The sequence below is a fragment of the Arachis hypogaea genome, chromosome 20 (genome assembly GCF_003086295.3).
Source record: "Arachis hypogaea cultivar Tifrunner chromosome 20, arahy.Tifrunner.gnm2.J5K5, whole genome shotgun sequence".
In the NCBI taxonomy this organism is placed as follows: Eukaryota; Viridiplantae; Streptophyta; class Magnoliopsida; order Fabales; family Fabaceae; genus Arachis; species Arachis hypogaea.
The window spans coordinates 140,626,364-140,641,499 of NC_092055.1; the positions used below are offsets into that span (position 1 = coordinate 140,626,364).

The 15,136-nt window shown below is 33.3% G+C and overlaps 1 protein-coding gene across 2 annotated transcripts; it reads right to left on the minus strand.

The window, feature by feature from the left end:
* Positions 1–1,673: 1,673 nt before the first annotated feature.
* LOC112784904 (cleavage stimulation factor subunit 77) lies at positions 1,674–14,929 on the minus strand. Of its 2 annotated transcripts, none has more exons than XM_025828260.2 (23): positions 14,571–14,929; positions 14,414–14,482; positions 14,270–14,332; positions 13,681–13,790; positions 12,717–12,817; positions 12,334–12,395; positions 12,105–12,245; positions 11,850–11,978; positions 10,833–10,879; positions 10,617–10,680; positions 9,150–9,270; positions 8,421–8,479; positions 8,262–8,330; positions 7,120–7,260; positions 6,859–6,923; positions 6,395–6,491; positions 5,162–5,221; positions 4,278–4,430; positions 4,059–4,125; positions 3,884–3,979; positions 3,281–3,370; positions 2,585–2,830; positions 1,674–2,121 (listed from the first exon to the last, which is right to left on the minus strand). In XM_025828260.2, the coding sequence occupies exons 1-23, from the start codon at positions 14,571–14,573 to the stop codon at positions 1,958–1,960; spliced, it is 2,217 nt and encodes a 738-aa protein (XP_025684045.1). In that variant the 5' UTR covers positions 14,574–14,929; the 3' UTR covers positions 1,674–1,957. The 2 variants fall into 2 exon arrangements, with proteins under 2 accessions (XP_025684045.1, XP_025684044.1); XM_025828259.3 differs by having other exon boundaries at positions 3,281–3,373.
* Positions 14,930–15,136: the final 207 nt, after the last annotated feature.

Sequence of the window (15,136 nt, forward strand, 5' to 3'; positions counted from 1 at the left end):
TGTCCCAAGTAAATTTTAACAAGGACAAAAGTTCATAAGTATTGCTATTAATGAAAAATTAATCTATTTTAAAGACAAATGCATTTTTTTTCTACGAATTTCCTAACTCGACAAGTCGAGGACTAATCCACTAAATATTGATGCTCTATTTATTAAGAGTCTGCCACTAACTAATGGATTGTTATACACACAAGGCGAGATTCGAACTCCAAATACCTGCTTAAGCGTATAAATGAGATGACCATTCAACCAATATAAATTGGTTAAAACAAATACTAATTATTTTTAATATTTTAAAGTTGTAAAATATTTATCATAATAATGACTATATATATTTTTTATTTAATTTTTTAATAAAAATTTTATATAATTTTATGTATTATCCAGTGCAGGGCACGAGAACATACACTAGTTATATTAATTGTTAATCATTATACATTAAATTAGCATTTAATACATAATTATGTTAATTATCAATAATTTTTTTTATAATTATACATCAAATCAGTATTTAATACATAATTATGTTAATTATCAATAATTTTAATTTTCAATCATTGTAATATAATTTTAAATTAATCGTAATTTTCAGCAAATTGATATTGATATCTACCTTAAAAAATTAAAACAAAAATTTATGATTCTAATCATGATAAAAATGTATATGATATGATAATAGCTTATTTAATCACGACAAATATATGATGTACAACGTAAATAATAAAAAATTAACTTAATAATAACTAATTTATATAATTATTTTTGTTCTAATAAAGGATATATATAGTGTTTTTTTATAGTTCATGAGTCTAAATTTGAGAGTCAACTCATTTTTTTAATTTATTATTTTTCCTTGACTACTTTATAGAATAAAAATGTATTTTTCGTTTTTCTTAACACAACTTTGAGTACAAAAATCTACATCAATCCACAAACTGAAGAATTTGCACAGCTAACTTATGGGTATTTCATAACTAATAAGTCTCAAAAATTAATTCATTTATTTAATTATTCAATTTAACAAATATAAAAAAATCCTAAACATGAAGAAGTTTACCGCCCGCACATCGCGCGAGTCTCATTCTAATCTAGATAGTAATATGTTATTCACGATGGAAAATTGGGTTAATAATCAAATTAATTCCTGAAAAATGAGATATTCTTCAAATTCATCCTTAAAAGAATTTTTCAATCAAATTGATCCTTCAAATATTACAAATTAATTATATTTGTCTTTCAGTGACTCTATATTCCTAATATAACTTAACAACTAAATTGATAAATTTTTATAAGCATATATAATCAGCGTTTAATTAGACATGTTAAATACTATATATGTTATTAATTAATATTTTACGTTATCAATTGTTGACAAAAATTGTTAATACAGTCACTAAAAAACAAATATGATTAATTCATAATCTTTGAATGGCCAATTTGATGAAAAAAATCTTTTAGAAATAAATTTAAAAAATACCTTATTTTTCAAGAACTAATTTGATTATTATCCATGGAAAATTTGATCCTCCTTAGGTAGTTGCTTGCGGCAGTAATGAAGTATGAACACAACACAACACAGTACACAACTACACACACAAAATCTAGCTGAAAAGTGTTCTTCAGATGCTATCATGGAACTTACATGCTCCATTCATAATACTAACATAAAAATCTTTTTAAAAGAGCAAAAGAGTGGCAAAAATAACATTATAATTGATACACGAATACATGACAGTCCTTTCTTTAGGTATATCAATTTAATAATAGGGAACTGACCAAGCTATAGAGGACAACAACTGCTTAGAAGGGTTTATGTACTTGCACATTTAGTACTTAAATTAGTACACAATAAATTTAAAAATAAAATTAAGAAAAGAAATAAAAAAGAGAGGCTAATGTTACATGAGGGGACATTAAAATTACAGAGGCCTAGGGAAGCATGGTTCAAAATATCGAGTCAACCAGTGCTACCGGATAAATCGCCAGAAAACGCACTTCCATATGAAACCGATCCTGTTTGTGAAGTACTGCTAGCTCGGGCTTTCTGATACTGTCGTATCCGAAAAGCATCTCGAGGTAATGGCTGGCTCTGGACAGTCGTGGTATCATCATCCTCTTGTCCTGAAGATTATGTAATAACAAAAGTCAATTGGAAAATTTCATGCTAGTATTACACAGCACGTCAAAGCATAAAGAAGAAAGCTAACAATAAATGTAAGCACTTGCGAAAAAAATTAGGATAACAGTTCAAAGCACAGGCACATTGATGCAAACAGTTCAAAGCACAGGCACATTGATGCAGGCAAATCGAAAACACGAGTATGTAGGGTAAGTATCCTGCATTATGCAAAGTTCATGGAAGAGCTGCATACAAATGGTATAATGTAGGCAATCTCACCTAATGCAAGCATCAATGGTTGATTCTACTGTTTGAAATTATGACCACATGCCTAATTTTGACAAAGAATCATTTGTAAATAACAATGCCTAATTACAAGTGTGATTAAACTGACCATCCTATCCCTTTAAATATGCGCATGCAAAAAATGGAAAATGCAAAGCATGAAATGGATGATGCACATACTGTCAAATTCTTTCCGCTTCCCATAATTTCGGTTACTGGTTGGTTTCAAAGATAAGCCACTTGGAACTGGGTGAGGCTTGCTTGAACCAGAAAGTTCGCTTGTAGCAGGACCAGATGGCAATTGTGCTGGAATCCCTGCTTTACCACTTTGCAATGGTGTTGGATTCCCAGCTTTTCCACTTTGTCCTGGTAACTGGTCACTCTGCAAGCAAATTGAGAGCACAATATCCACATTTGGCGTCGGGCCTGGAAATTTCAAAAAAAGGTTGTAGTCGCAAATAGGTATGTAAAAAAAAAAAAAAATCATTACATCATCCTTTAACCCAACATAGTCTAATCATTAAGGAGAGCTGGTAATTGACATGCACCACATGGTATCAACGCCTCTGACCTAGTGATCATGAATTGAACATTTCTACCCAGTTCTTCCAACAACAATAACAACCGAAAAAGGAAGCACAGTAGAAAGCATCCAACATTAGGCAAGGTCGTGGGAAATGTCTGCACCCAAAGAATGTAAATGTAGGCAGCCTAGGGCTTGAACCCGTAACCTTATGGTCACATGAAGATAATTAAATTGTTGTACTACGGCTTGAACCAGTAACCATATTCCCATATTGCATGTTAAAAAAAAGGGTATAAAAAGCACACTCAATAATGCATAAGTAATCATCGTATAGTATTTTTGAAAATTACCCTCAACAGCAGGTAGGTTAGCTAAGAATGCAACCAAAGCAGGGGGTGCAGCTTTCAGAATTTCATCAAATGCATTTGTTCCAGCACCTGCTGCTGGAAAGTGAATCAGATAAGCTCCGAGATTAAAATAAATCCATATGTAGTTGGATCTGGAAAGAATAATAAGTGCTAGAAATGCTACATGTGATTAACATGTGTGCCCTCTGAAATAGCTGAGTATTAATCATATATTTGTAACTATGAAATATTGAAATGCATTTATTTCCTACTTCCTAGTAATATTTACATAGTGCTGCTAGTCACTGTTACATGAAAGTATATTGATCCTAAGCATTTCTTCCAAACTGGTATTTCTAATGTCTTATGCTCCATGTCTAACAACTTTCCTACAAATTTAACAATAATACGTCACTTAATCATAACTTGTATAGAAAAGAAAACGGAGCTAATAGTTCCTTCGATTAAGCTTTTCAGAACTGTCCCTATAGTATTGGATGATGAAAGTGTTATCCAAATGAGTTTTACCATGCCTTCTTTATTACTTGAGAAAGATGGAAAACCTCTTAAAAAGACTTTTATTAAGATAAAGAAAAGATTAAATACCAGGATTATGTTTCGGATCATATACTACCATCTTTGAAGTATCAGGATAAACAACCTTTGTTGGGGTAGATGAGACGCTTTGCATAGATGCTTTATCTGCATTAACAAAGTAACATTTACCACAAACTGAAATCCTAAGGAAGCAAGAGATAAGAAAGAATATAAATATTAATACCTAAACGAGCCATTCCATTAGGTAGAGCAGACTTCTCCAATTTGTTATTTAAACTTTTGGAAAGCCACTGGAGGGGTAAAAATGAACATTGAGTTAGTATATATAACAGAAATAATATCATCAAGACGGGATAAGTAAACCAATGAAAAAACAACACCATAGTCCATAGGTGCTAAGAAATATGTTCAATATTCATCTTAAACATAAAATAACATGTACCTCTTGCCGAGATAAATGATCAAGATCATTAGAGGTGCACGGCCACAGATCCATGTAACTGTATCGTGACACAACATCTTGCAAATTACTCTCTAATGCTGCTGTTCCATCTTCACCTGCTCCAAAAAGTGCTTCTTTTCTTCTTTGCTCAACCTGTATATTATACATGGATAAATGATCCAAGCAACTCGCACTAGTGCAATATGCTCATATGCAACAACTATAAGATTGAACTTCATAGTAGAGCCCTGGAGCTAATGGTTGAGATATCTCCATATAATCTTAAGGTAACAATCATATGTTCAAGCTGTGGAATCAACTACCGATGAATGAATCTTATTAGATTGCCTACATTAAATCCTTTGGTGTAGTCCTTCCCTGAACCCAGCATAACAAGAGATGGTTTATACCCGGTGCCCTTTTTATTAAATAACATCATTTTAATGCATTTTCTTGCCATCACTCAAGATGTTTCCCAATATTGTCAAAGAAAATCAAAGTTTATCCTGTTTTTCCCTACTATTTCTTGTCTGTAGCACATAACATTGTTATCCATAAATTAAATTACAAAAGAGAATGATGACATGGAATCTATACTCATTACAGCACTTAAATTATCTGCACGTATCACCCATGTATGAGAAGTTTAACCACCATCCTCTTCCCATCAATGCCAACTGATCACTAAACACTAATCCATGTAAATTGCAAAGCGCACAACTTATTATCCAAAATTCAACTATCCTATTATTTTCCATCAAGACTGTTCTTATCAAATGATAATGATTCAACAAAGAAAGAAAAATAATAATAAGAAAATAAACCATGGTGCAGTGCAAACTAGAGATAAATGGGTAAATGCTGCATAGAAACAAAGTTGCTACCTTGAGCATGCTAGCAAGATCCCCGTAAGTTTGCTCAAACTGAGTGAACTTTTTCCAAATCTGCGAAAGAGCAACAACACATTAAACATACCCGCCTAAATAAGTACATAAATTAATACAAGGTCAAAAGTACTGAGTATTATGGAAAAATCATCACAAATATTTCCAAGAACACAATAAAATATTCATGTCAATCTTTTTCGTCGACTTTGGCCCTCATTTGAACTCATGTACCCTTTCACCATGGTTTTAACTTTCACCGCTTAGAAGTTAGAACAGATCCTTCTAAAAATGATTTTTCTTTTTTTCAAATAAACGAATCACAGATTTACATAAATGATGTTCAAAAGTTCCTAAAAATGATGAGTTCATGTCAACTTATAAGATCCTACTATTCTATGATTTCTGCTAAGGCCTTCAATCCAAAAGTTTAATATTAAAGAAATGCCAAACTAAACTAAAATAATGTATTAGTTCTCAAGACCTGCCCAAAGAATCGCTAAAACAATATGCAGCCTTTCATCCATATATAACAAGAAAAATCAAGGATAGTAGATTTACCACATGAAGCTTAAAATTTCCATTACATTGAAAAACTTGAATTATTTGTTTTTCTTTCGTCAATATGGAAAGGACTTCTCTTTAAGGATTTTTTCAAGGTGCTAACTCTTTCATGGTAACACAAATAAAAACCTTTTAATTTTATCTGTTTAAGGAAAAGTTGAAATGTGTTACAAAATGAATAGAATTAAGTTATACACTCCACTTAAATCAGTTCACAGGCATACAATGATGTTCTGCATTACAAATACTTGTTTTAACGCAATTTCCCTATTCGAATTGTTAGAAACAGCCATGTGGTGGAATGCAGAACCACTAGACTTCCATTAGGAGTAGTTGTGTTTAGGGGGAAAAGGAAAAAACCTAAATCACTTTTAAGATGGTTTTTTCCCCATAAAAGAGAAGTAGCATTCAAACAAATATTTGATGTAAAGAGCCCAAATGTGACAAAATTATTAAGTGCAAATGAGAATATTTATTCTATAGAGTCCAAGCAAATACTAGCGTACACATGCATGGTTAATGGTTCAAGAAAGATATAAAATCTGTCGTCATGCAACTGTTCTCAAAATGGAGCATAAGCCAGATCATATAACTAAGTACTTAAAAGATGTGTTTTCATTTTTCCCTCCAAAAGAACAAGGAAACAGCGAAGTAAAAAAAATGGCCTACCTCAACCGATTCCTCAGGTTTAAGTGTACTTAATGCCCTCTCAAATAAAGCTCGTATATTTTGGTCATCATTCAAACGTGTCAAGAAATCAGCATATCTAAAGCATCATGAAAACATTCTTAATACTCAGTCAATAATATTTTGAATATGAAAGGAAATATTTTTAATAGAAATGACGACATGCACAACCAGTGAGGCAATAAGATATCATCTAACTCAGGGAAAAAGAGGTAGTACAAGATCAAAAGAACTAGTACAATTTTTGTTCAGAGACAGCAAAGACATAACAATAAGAGGCACATAAACCAACATTAGTGGATGTATGTTTACAAAGATCCAAATATTAAGAGAGCAAGCTAGTAGAACATACCAAGGATATGTTGAAGTGATTAGATTTAATCATTATGATTAGATTGTATGTTTATGATTAGGTTGATTCAATGATAGGAGGGAATATAACTCACTCAAGAATGTAAACAGGCTCATGCATAAAGCGTTTTAGTCCAGCTTCAAAAACATTATGTGCCATCTGCATGGAAAAGCCGGGAAAGTAATCATATTATCATTTAGCCTTTAACTAATGAGTCTCATCTTCTTCGCTAGAAGACATTCATCCAGAAGAATAGTTATTGTAAAGCACATGAATGTATGCAATACATATAATAATCTACTAACATTATAAATACACAAAGCAAAAGACATAAATAAAAGGAAACAGGTAGGACCTTTGGATCTTTGTCAAGACAAAAGGCCATTGTAGCATAAGCAACATAAACATGATATGTGCAACTTGGAGATTTGCGTGCATCCAGAAAGTACTTCCGGGCTGCTTCAACACCTTCGGTTCTTCGTAGAAAACGAATGAACTGTACCATGAAAGAGATGTCACTTCTTTTGCAAGGATAACTAGCGGGGAGACAAAGAATATAAAATGCTCTACACAAAATAACTTCATTTTTCTTAAATGAACTTATTGCAGAGAATAAAATGTGAATTTTATTCTTTTCAGCACAAATATGACTTCCACAAGTTAATCTAAATGACAGTGAAATGTGTTTGGAATCCATCATCAAATGCAGTAGACAAAACATATGGGCAAGCATAAAGTTCTTTCAAATAAGATGCAGAACAAAGCATCTAAACTTGAAATTCTGTCATGCAGGAAAAGTTCTAAAATTTGATCAATGATTTTCAATTCATAAAAAGATGGGAATAATGAACATACTTGGAAATTATCCTTAACTAAAATTTATGGAGCACTAAAATTAGGTAAAATTACTCAGTAAGTCCTTGTAGTTTCACCAAAATTCAATTGTTAAACTACCTATTTATCTCTGAGCTTTCAAAAGTTTACACTTACTAACTCAAAAAATACAAGCTAATGCTCTCACACACTGTCTTTTATGACAAATTTGTACTATTGTAACTAAGATCTAAAAAGATCAGTGAACCCTCAATTCTTCAAATGATTTTACAAGGTTAGATGCACACTTGGTTTTGAGTGAATTCAGAAGTGATTGATCTTAAAAGAATTAATGCAAATTCTCAAACAAAAATCATATACACTATTAAATAACTATTTCCTGTAAAATCCCCACACAAACTTTGTATCCATTCATATTGCACAATTAGAAATTCTAAATTTTTCAAGCAAAATTATTTACCTCAAATGTAAAATTTATTCCAAATGCATACAATATAAGTATAGGATCATAAATATATTACTCAACGTTTATAATATACTATTACGAGTATCTTTTTAGAAGTATCTCATATTTCAAACTATGCTTATTTGAATTTTGGATGAAACTATAGCAATTCAAAAAGTAGTTAAACTACAAAAATGTCAACAAAGTATTTCACATACTTGAATATGTGCAAGCGATGTTGCATTTACACCATCTCCCAAAATGCTTTCATAGATTTTCTTTGCTGCCTGTTACAAGTTCAAATGTAGAGTTAAATACAAAACAAAACAAAACAAAACAAAGAATAAATGTTGAAGCCTATATTCAACATTGTGTACCTGAATTGCTCCACGTGACTCCTCCAACTCCGCGTAGGCATATCGTAGCATTTCTGAATCTGTTCGGAGAGGAAAAAGATGAATCATAAAACACAATTAAACAAGAGACAATTAGGTGCATCAATCCACGCTATAACCAATTAGCCATCATGACAATATTTTTAGACACCAAATTTCCAAGACCCAACCCCCTCCTTTTAGAGTAACACACTCACTAACCCACCTAACAAACAAAGTCCCTCATTATGTTTTATATTAGCCACCATTATGGTAGGCAAAACAAAGATAAGAATTCCAAATGGATGCTATTTAGAAAAGTATGAAAGAGGCTTATTGGAGTTCAACCACCTAAAGAAAAATAAGCCCCTTTTCCAAGTTACAAGGAACTTAGAGATCTCCACCAAAAGATCCTAAAATAACATATCTAAGCTACGAGTACCACTAAAAGGGGACACCCAAATAAACAAAAGTTAACTCCAGAACTTTATAAATTACGAAAGAAGCAATAGAAAAGGGGGATTGAGAATACAACATGTTACAACATAAATCAGTTTTTGGACCATCAATCTTCAACTTAGGAGATAACTCAAACATTTGTGAAAAGATATTTGAAAAGGCATCCTTATCATAACTTCAATATATCATCCCCGGTAACAAGCTAATCCATGGGACAACAATTAGTCACATACATCAGTTATTAGAATTAAAAGAACAAAAAATACTACAAACCAGGAAGAGCCTTCAGTGATCTCTGAAATACTTTGATTGCAGTGTCTATTGAACCACCTTTTGCATGCCAAGTAGCATAGTCATACCATACATCAGGATAATGGTACATATACATCAGACACTGAATACCAATACAATGCATAAGAAATTTCACAAACATAAGAGAGAGGAGGGGGGGGGGGGGGGGGATTGAATAAGAGGATGACAATGTAATTACTTTGACATCTACACATCAAGAAGAATAACTATGTCTTATCCCATTAGGCGGGATCACCACATGGATATGAACATTTTAACAGGTACATGTTTCATTTGATGTCATCTGAAAAAGAAGGAGCAATGGGTGTTGGCAATATTGTGTCTAAACGTTACTTTGGTAGGAAAAAAACTATGGCGCTTTCCTTTAGCATCTCACTCTCTATGGCATCATGTTATCAGAGGTAAATATTATAAACAATGTTGGGATACTTATGCTGCTATCCATGCTACTCATTCTAGCCCTTGGAAGTACATTTCTCAATGTTGCACTACTCTTAAACCCTTGCTTTCCTTTAAGGTAGGTGATGGGTCATGTTTCAACTTTTGGGAAGACCATTGGATAGGAGATACCTCTTTTAACCTAGCCTTTCTTTGTCTTTATCATCTATTTCCTTGCATAATTCTCCTATTCGATCCATTTACACTACACAGGGTTCTTCTTTCTCTTGGGACTTCTACTTCTTTCATAACCTAAATGATATGGAATCCTCTAAACTTTTGTACTTAGCTCTTGTTGATGATTTTTCATTGTCTTCTAACCCTTAAAAAGGGTATGGTCTCTTGTCCTCTTGCAGTTTTAGGTGTAAATCCTTCCAATTTCTAAATCAATCCTCCAATGTAACCTCTTTCCATCTACAAACCCATTTGAAAGTCCAAAACTCCCTCTAAAATAAAATCTTCTTTCTGGACAGTTGTGCTTAACAGGATTAATACCAATGACATGTTGCAGGTTTGAAAGTCACATAAGGCTATCTGCCCTAATGGCCTAATGTGTGTGGGATGTGTGGGGCAAAACTCAGAACCTTGACATCTATTTTATGCACTTCCCAATGGCTATGTTTGTTCAATGAAAATTCAGAATCAATTCACATCTTTATGCGTTGCCTGATGGATGTGATTTAATGGAACAATTGTTTCGCATCTTTGATGAATGTTGGCTGTGCCCTGCACCCCTAGATCAGCTTCTATTGACCAGGTTTGTAGGCTTTGGCTGCAAGAGGCAAAATCTTTGTAGCACTATTTGGATTATTTGGTTGAAGCATAATGCAAGCACTTTCAATGACAGATTTTCTAACAAACATGTTCTAGGGGAAAGGATATGCCTAGCATGTCTTTGGTGTAAAGCTCATGATGTTTATAGGGAACCTCTCCTCTCAAAATATATATATATATATAAAGAAAGAAAGAAAGGAGTATAGTTCTCAATACCTGCTCATAAGTAAATATAACTCGTTTGTTGGAGGATGCAGCATCTATTCTCTGTGGATTTCCTCTGAAATGCAAAATGAATAAAATAGGTAAAAGTATTAACAACACAAAAATCAGAACTGTCCTATCTTTGTACTAAAATTTAATATTTATTTAGATCATATAATGAGCTATCCCACAAAAGGTTAAGCCTATAGGTAGATTCAAGCTTCTCACTTTTCAAAGGATAACAGCTTCTTCCATGCGATCCACTGCATTTCTTCCTGTTAGAAGTCATAAGCAAATTACCACCTGTCACAACATGTAATTAAAACATAGTACTCCATAGATAGCACCCCCAATCTCTATGAACAATGTGTAGAAGTATAGAAGTACTCTTTCAAATTCAGATCTAAAAGTACAAAAGAGAATTAGACATCCCCACAAAGAAACAAAAAACAACCAAGTCCTATATGGATAAACCATGCAACCCAATAGTTAAATCCTTTCTTACGAGAGAAAAACAAACTTTTTTTTTTACTATAAAAGGAGAGCTCTGGCAACAGTCTCAGTTTCCCTCCCATTTTCACGGCATTTAGCCAAATTACTATTCTTCTCTCATTATTATATTATTATGGTTTGCATTATCATTTTCTTTTATATTTTCTATTTCTCTTAGCTGTCACACACATGCCATAATTAGCTTATTGTCTGATTAACCAAGCTAGAATGCACTGTCAGACACAAGAATGTTACCACTTCCATCTGATCTTAAATTGTTATTTCATTTTTATTTATTTATTTATTTCTTTTATGTTTAATCAACGGACTCAACACACATTTAGGAAATTCTAAAGAATATAACAATAGGTTAAAGAATATAGGAGGAAGAATCGATAGAACTATAAATAATGTTAATGGGGTGCTCATTTAGACTCACTTGTGATTGGTAAGAGTATTAAATCCAGATGATGTGACTGTGCTACGTAGCTTAGTCTTTCCAGTTGGATCTTTTCATTTCAAGTTTAAAATTAATGTCATGATTTTATTACTTCTAATTTAAAATTTAATAACTAGTGTGAGAAGAAAATTATAGTCACCCAATCTATTGGACGGGTGCAAAGACTAGTTGGAATAACAAAGAATGGTCAAAAGAGGATAAAACATCATCACTTGGATACAAAAGATATAACATAGACCTGAAAGGATGAAATAGCTAATGCCAATAAGCAAAATTTGCAAAGAACAAGATACCTTGCATGATCCACTTGGTGGTACAGCAAGCATATTCCAATCAATTTCATCAACATACTTCTTCCGCTCTCTGTAAACTGCTCTGGCACTATTGTATTTTGGTTGATATTCAGATATCAGACCTTTAGCCTGTAAAACACCTTAACATAAAATTCCGTGCCTTCATAAAATTCTTATTAATTGCCACAGAAGAAAAAACCAAGCTGAAATATGAACACTATCAGATTAAGCACAAATATATGACCAATATATTACCAACTGACGGCTAACAGAATTTTCAAAATTTTCATAATCTTTCCAAAGTTGTTCAATGTGATGGGTAGGAGTGACAATAGCTTTCTGATAGACTTTCCTCACAGCAGTCATCCGATGTGATTCTTCTTGAGCATTTATAGCCTGAAATAAGGTTTTTTGATATATATAAAGGCTGGGAAATAAATTGTACATTATGTACCAAGGACTGCAAAGGATAAAAGAAACAAACCGGCAAGGACTTAAGAAAAGATATATACTCCATCCACACAGGGCCAGATGCTATGTCAGCTCCTGTTAGCAAATCATTGGAAATAATTGTTAATGAATACATACATTAATTTCATATATACTTACAGACACACATCATTGCACGCCGTGAATACTAACCCACTATGCAAACTGGGAAGAGAAATTATAAAGAGCAAGAATATCATAAAAAAAAAACAAGCAATGATGTAGTCCCTAATAAATTCAGCCATGTAACATGAAAAACCATCTTTCTGCATAGGAAGAAAATAAGTTCTAAAAATCTAATTTAAAAAACACAAAGGAAGCTTCTAAGAAGATAATCACATTCCAATTTGTTGTCTAAAGAAGAAGGAAATAACTTACCAACATAATTTAGCATAAAATCAAATGCTTTTCTTGTTTCTTCTTGACCTTCCATGCCTTTCTTGTCATTGACCTTTCTAATGAATCTAATGTAACAGCGCCTGCAAAGAGAAAGATAAGAAACAAGATGAAATATTTGATAAGAAAAACACAAACAACAACAACACAGGTTGCATTTACCGCGAGAGCCACAAAGTATGATATTTCATCCATCTTCAAAAACAATCTAGTAAAGATAATAAATAGAAGTAACCCAGGATAGAAAAGACACCACAGAATACAACATAACTGATGTATTAACAACTAAGACTGTGCTCATCTTTTATTTATAAAGGTGGATCTTGTTCACAAGTTTTATTATTTGGAAGAGAAGAGTTTTAAGAATTTTATTAACCCCTCAAAGCCCCGATTAACCCCAAATTGGCGAACTTTAAATTTAAACAGATTTGATCTCATTTATATTTTTTATCCCAATTAACAATATTTTTGTCTGTAATATTATATATATTGTTGTGATGTCATTGGTATACTACATATGTGTGTCTAGTAGCCCATCCTTTTGCACAAACCTCCTATTGAACCAGCTAAAGCAGCCATATCAAAACCTACTCAGTGAACTACTAACAAGAAATTCTGTACTAGTTCTTAGAGGGATGAGTTTATTGCAGAAGCTGTTTCAAATTAGGCTTGCAGTCACGGGAAATCACATAGCAATTACTATAACTGCAGAAACTTGTGGGAACACACTTGCTGCCACAATGTTTGCAGACTGCAATTTAGAGCCCTACCTCCCATCCAATGCCATGCAATGCACTGTTGGTCGAAGGATCCAACAGAATAGAACACTAACATAAGAAACAATAAAGGTTCACAACAGCATATTGACAATTTGACACAAATTACATCAAGTAGTAACATGAATGGAAGTTTAATAAACAGCAAGAGCACTAAACAAAAACCATACCAGAGAGGAATCTGAAGGCAATTCAACAAACACCGACTGAAAATTTGCTTGATAGCTTCGTCATTATTTACAGCCATATGTGCCTCCACATACTGCCTCCAAAACTTAGCCTGTAACACAAGCACCAAAAGTAAGCATCATCCGGTATCAATCAGTACCACAATATTAGAGAGAAAGTAATTCATCACAGAACAGACAGTAGTGATCCACTTATACAAGGTGCTGGTGAAGTAACTTCTCATGCATTATGAATTTTATCAATCCAACACAAAAGAGATCTATTAACACTAAATCTTGTTAACTTACAGCATAGTGAAGATCATCTACACTAAATTTCACCGAAATCAGATAACAATAAACGTATAATTGAAGAACCTGTGTTTATGCGTATTTTGAACTGAACATATTAAGTTGATTTTCAAGTATACAAAAGGTATAGCAAACAATCTTGGATTATCACGAAATTTTCTAGAAATGATCTATAAGATATAAGCTTAACTGTTCATAACTTACACCAGTGTTATTTGATCCTTACTCTGAAAGAATACAACATAATAAATTCACACAAGCACTGAACAGGAACACTCACAGATGTTGGAAACAACAGTAGAAGCTGCTCGTATATGGGTGTGGCCTCCGCAATAGGCAAATGCTAAGGAACAGAGAGAAAGTAAAAACATCACAAACGAGTAAAGAATTAAGGAAAGAGAAAAAATAAGAGCAGACTTCAAACCTGGGCCTCGTTTGCCAAAATTTCCGCGGCTTCAACATTGTACTTATCAGCACCTCCACTGGGTTTTTCCTGAAAAAACGACGCAAGTTGTAAACTTTATGTATGCAATTCAACACAACAATAAAGTTGCCAGCTTTAAGAAGAAGAAGAAGAGTACCATGTTTCAGGTTAGAAGAGAAGACAGTGGAAATCAAGCATTCATCGTGTTCAACAGATAAAGCCGGCGAGAAGAGGTGGTTTTTGAAATCGACGAGAAATAACGAAGATGAGAGAATAATTCGAGAGAGGAAGAGGAGGATTAACTGGAAGAGTGGGTTAACGATAAATCACAGGATGTATGGAGATGGGGGTCCTTCGGACCTGAAAAGGTAGGCGGCGCGGCGGTGGGCAGAGATGGTGGATCCGCCGGCGGAGGTGTTGGGCTGGTGGCGAAGGGTAGAGCCGTACAGGCTCTTTTTTGTGTGATGTTGCAGAGACATTAGCATCAGTGCAGTGGTGCGAATGGTTTTGAGGAGCAAGGACAGTTTAGGTATTTTAGATTTAGTAGATTTTTTTTTTTTCACCCGCCGAAACAAGGATTAATTTAGCGTAATAATCAGTGAGTTAATGCCCAAAATTCTCCTAAAATTTGATCCGATTCAATTTAACTTTCAAATTTTTGCATAAAAAATCAAATGTTTTGAAAACTGGACCGGACCGTTTGGTCGGATCGGTTCAACCTCG

Coding starts and splice junctions, on each gene's coding strand:
- LOC112784904 (XM_025828259.3), bottom strand. Junction 13,791..14,269: donor TACTGTTGTTTCCAACATCT/GTGAGTGTTCCT, acceptor CTTGTGTTACAG/GCTAAGTTTTGGAGGCAGTA. Junction 10,880..11,849: donor CACCAAGTGGATCATGCAAG/GTATCTTGTTCT, acceptor GACTTCTAACAG/GAAGAAATGCAGTGGATCGC.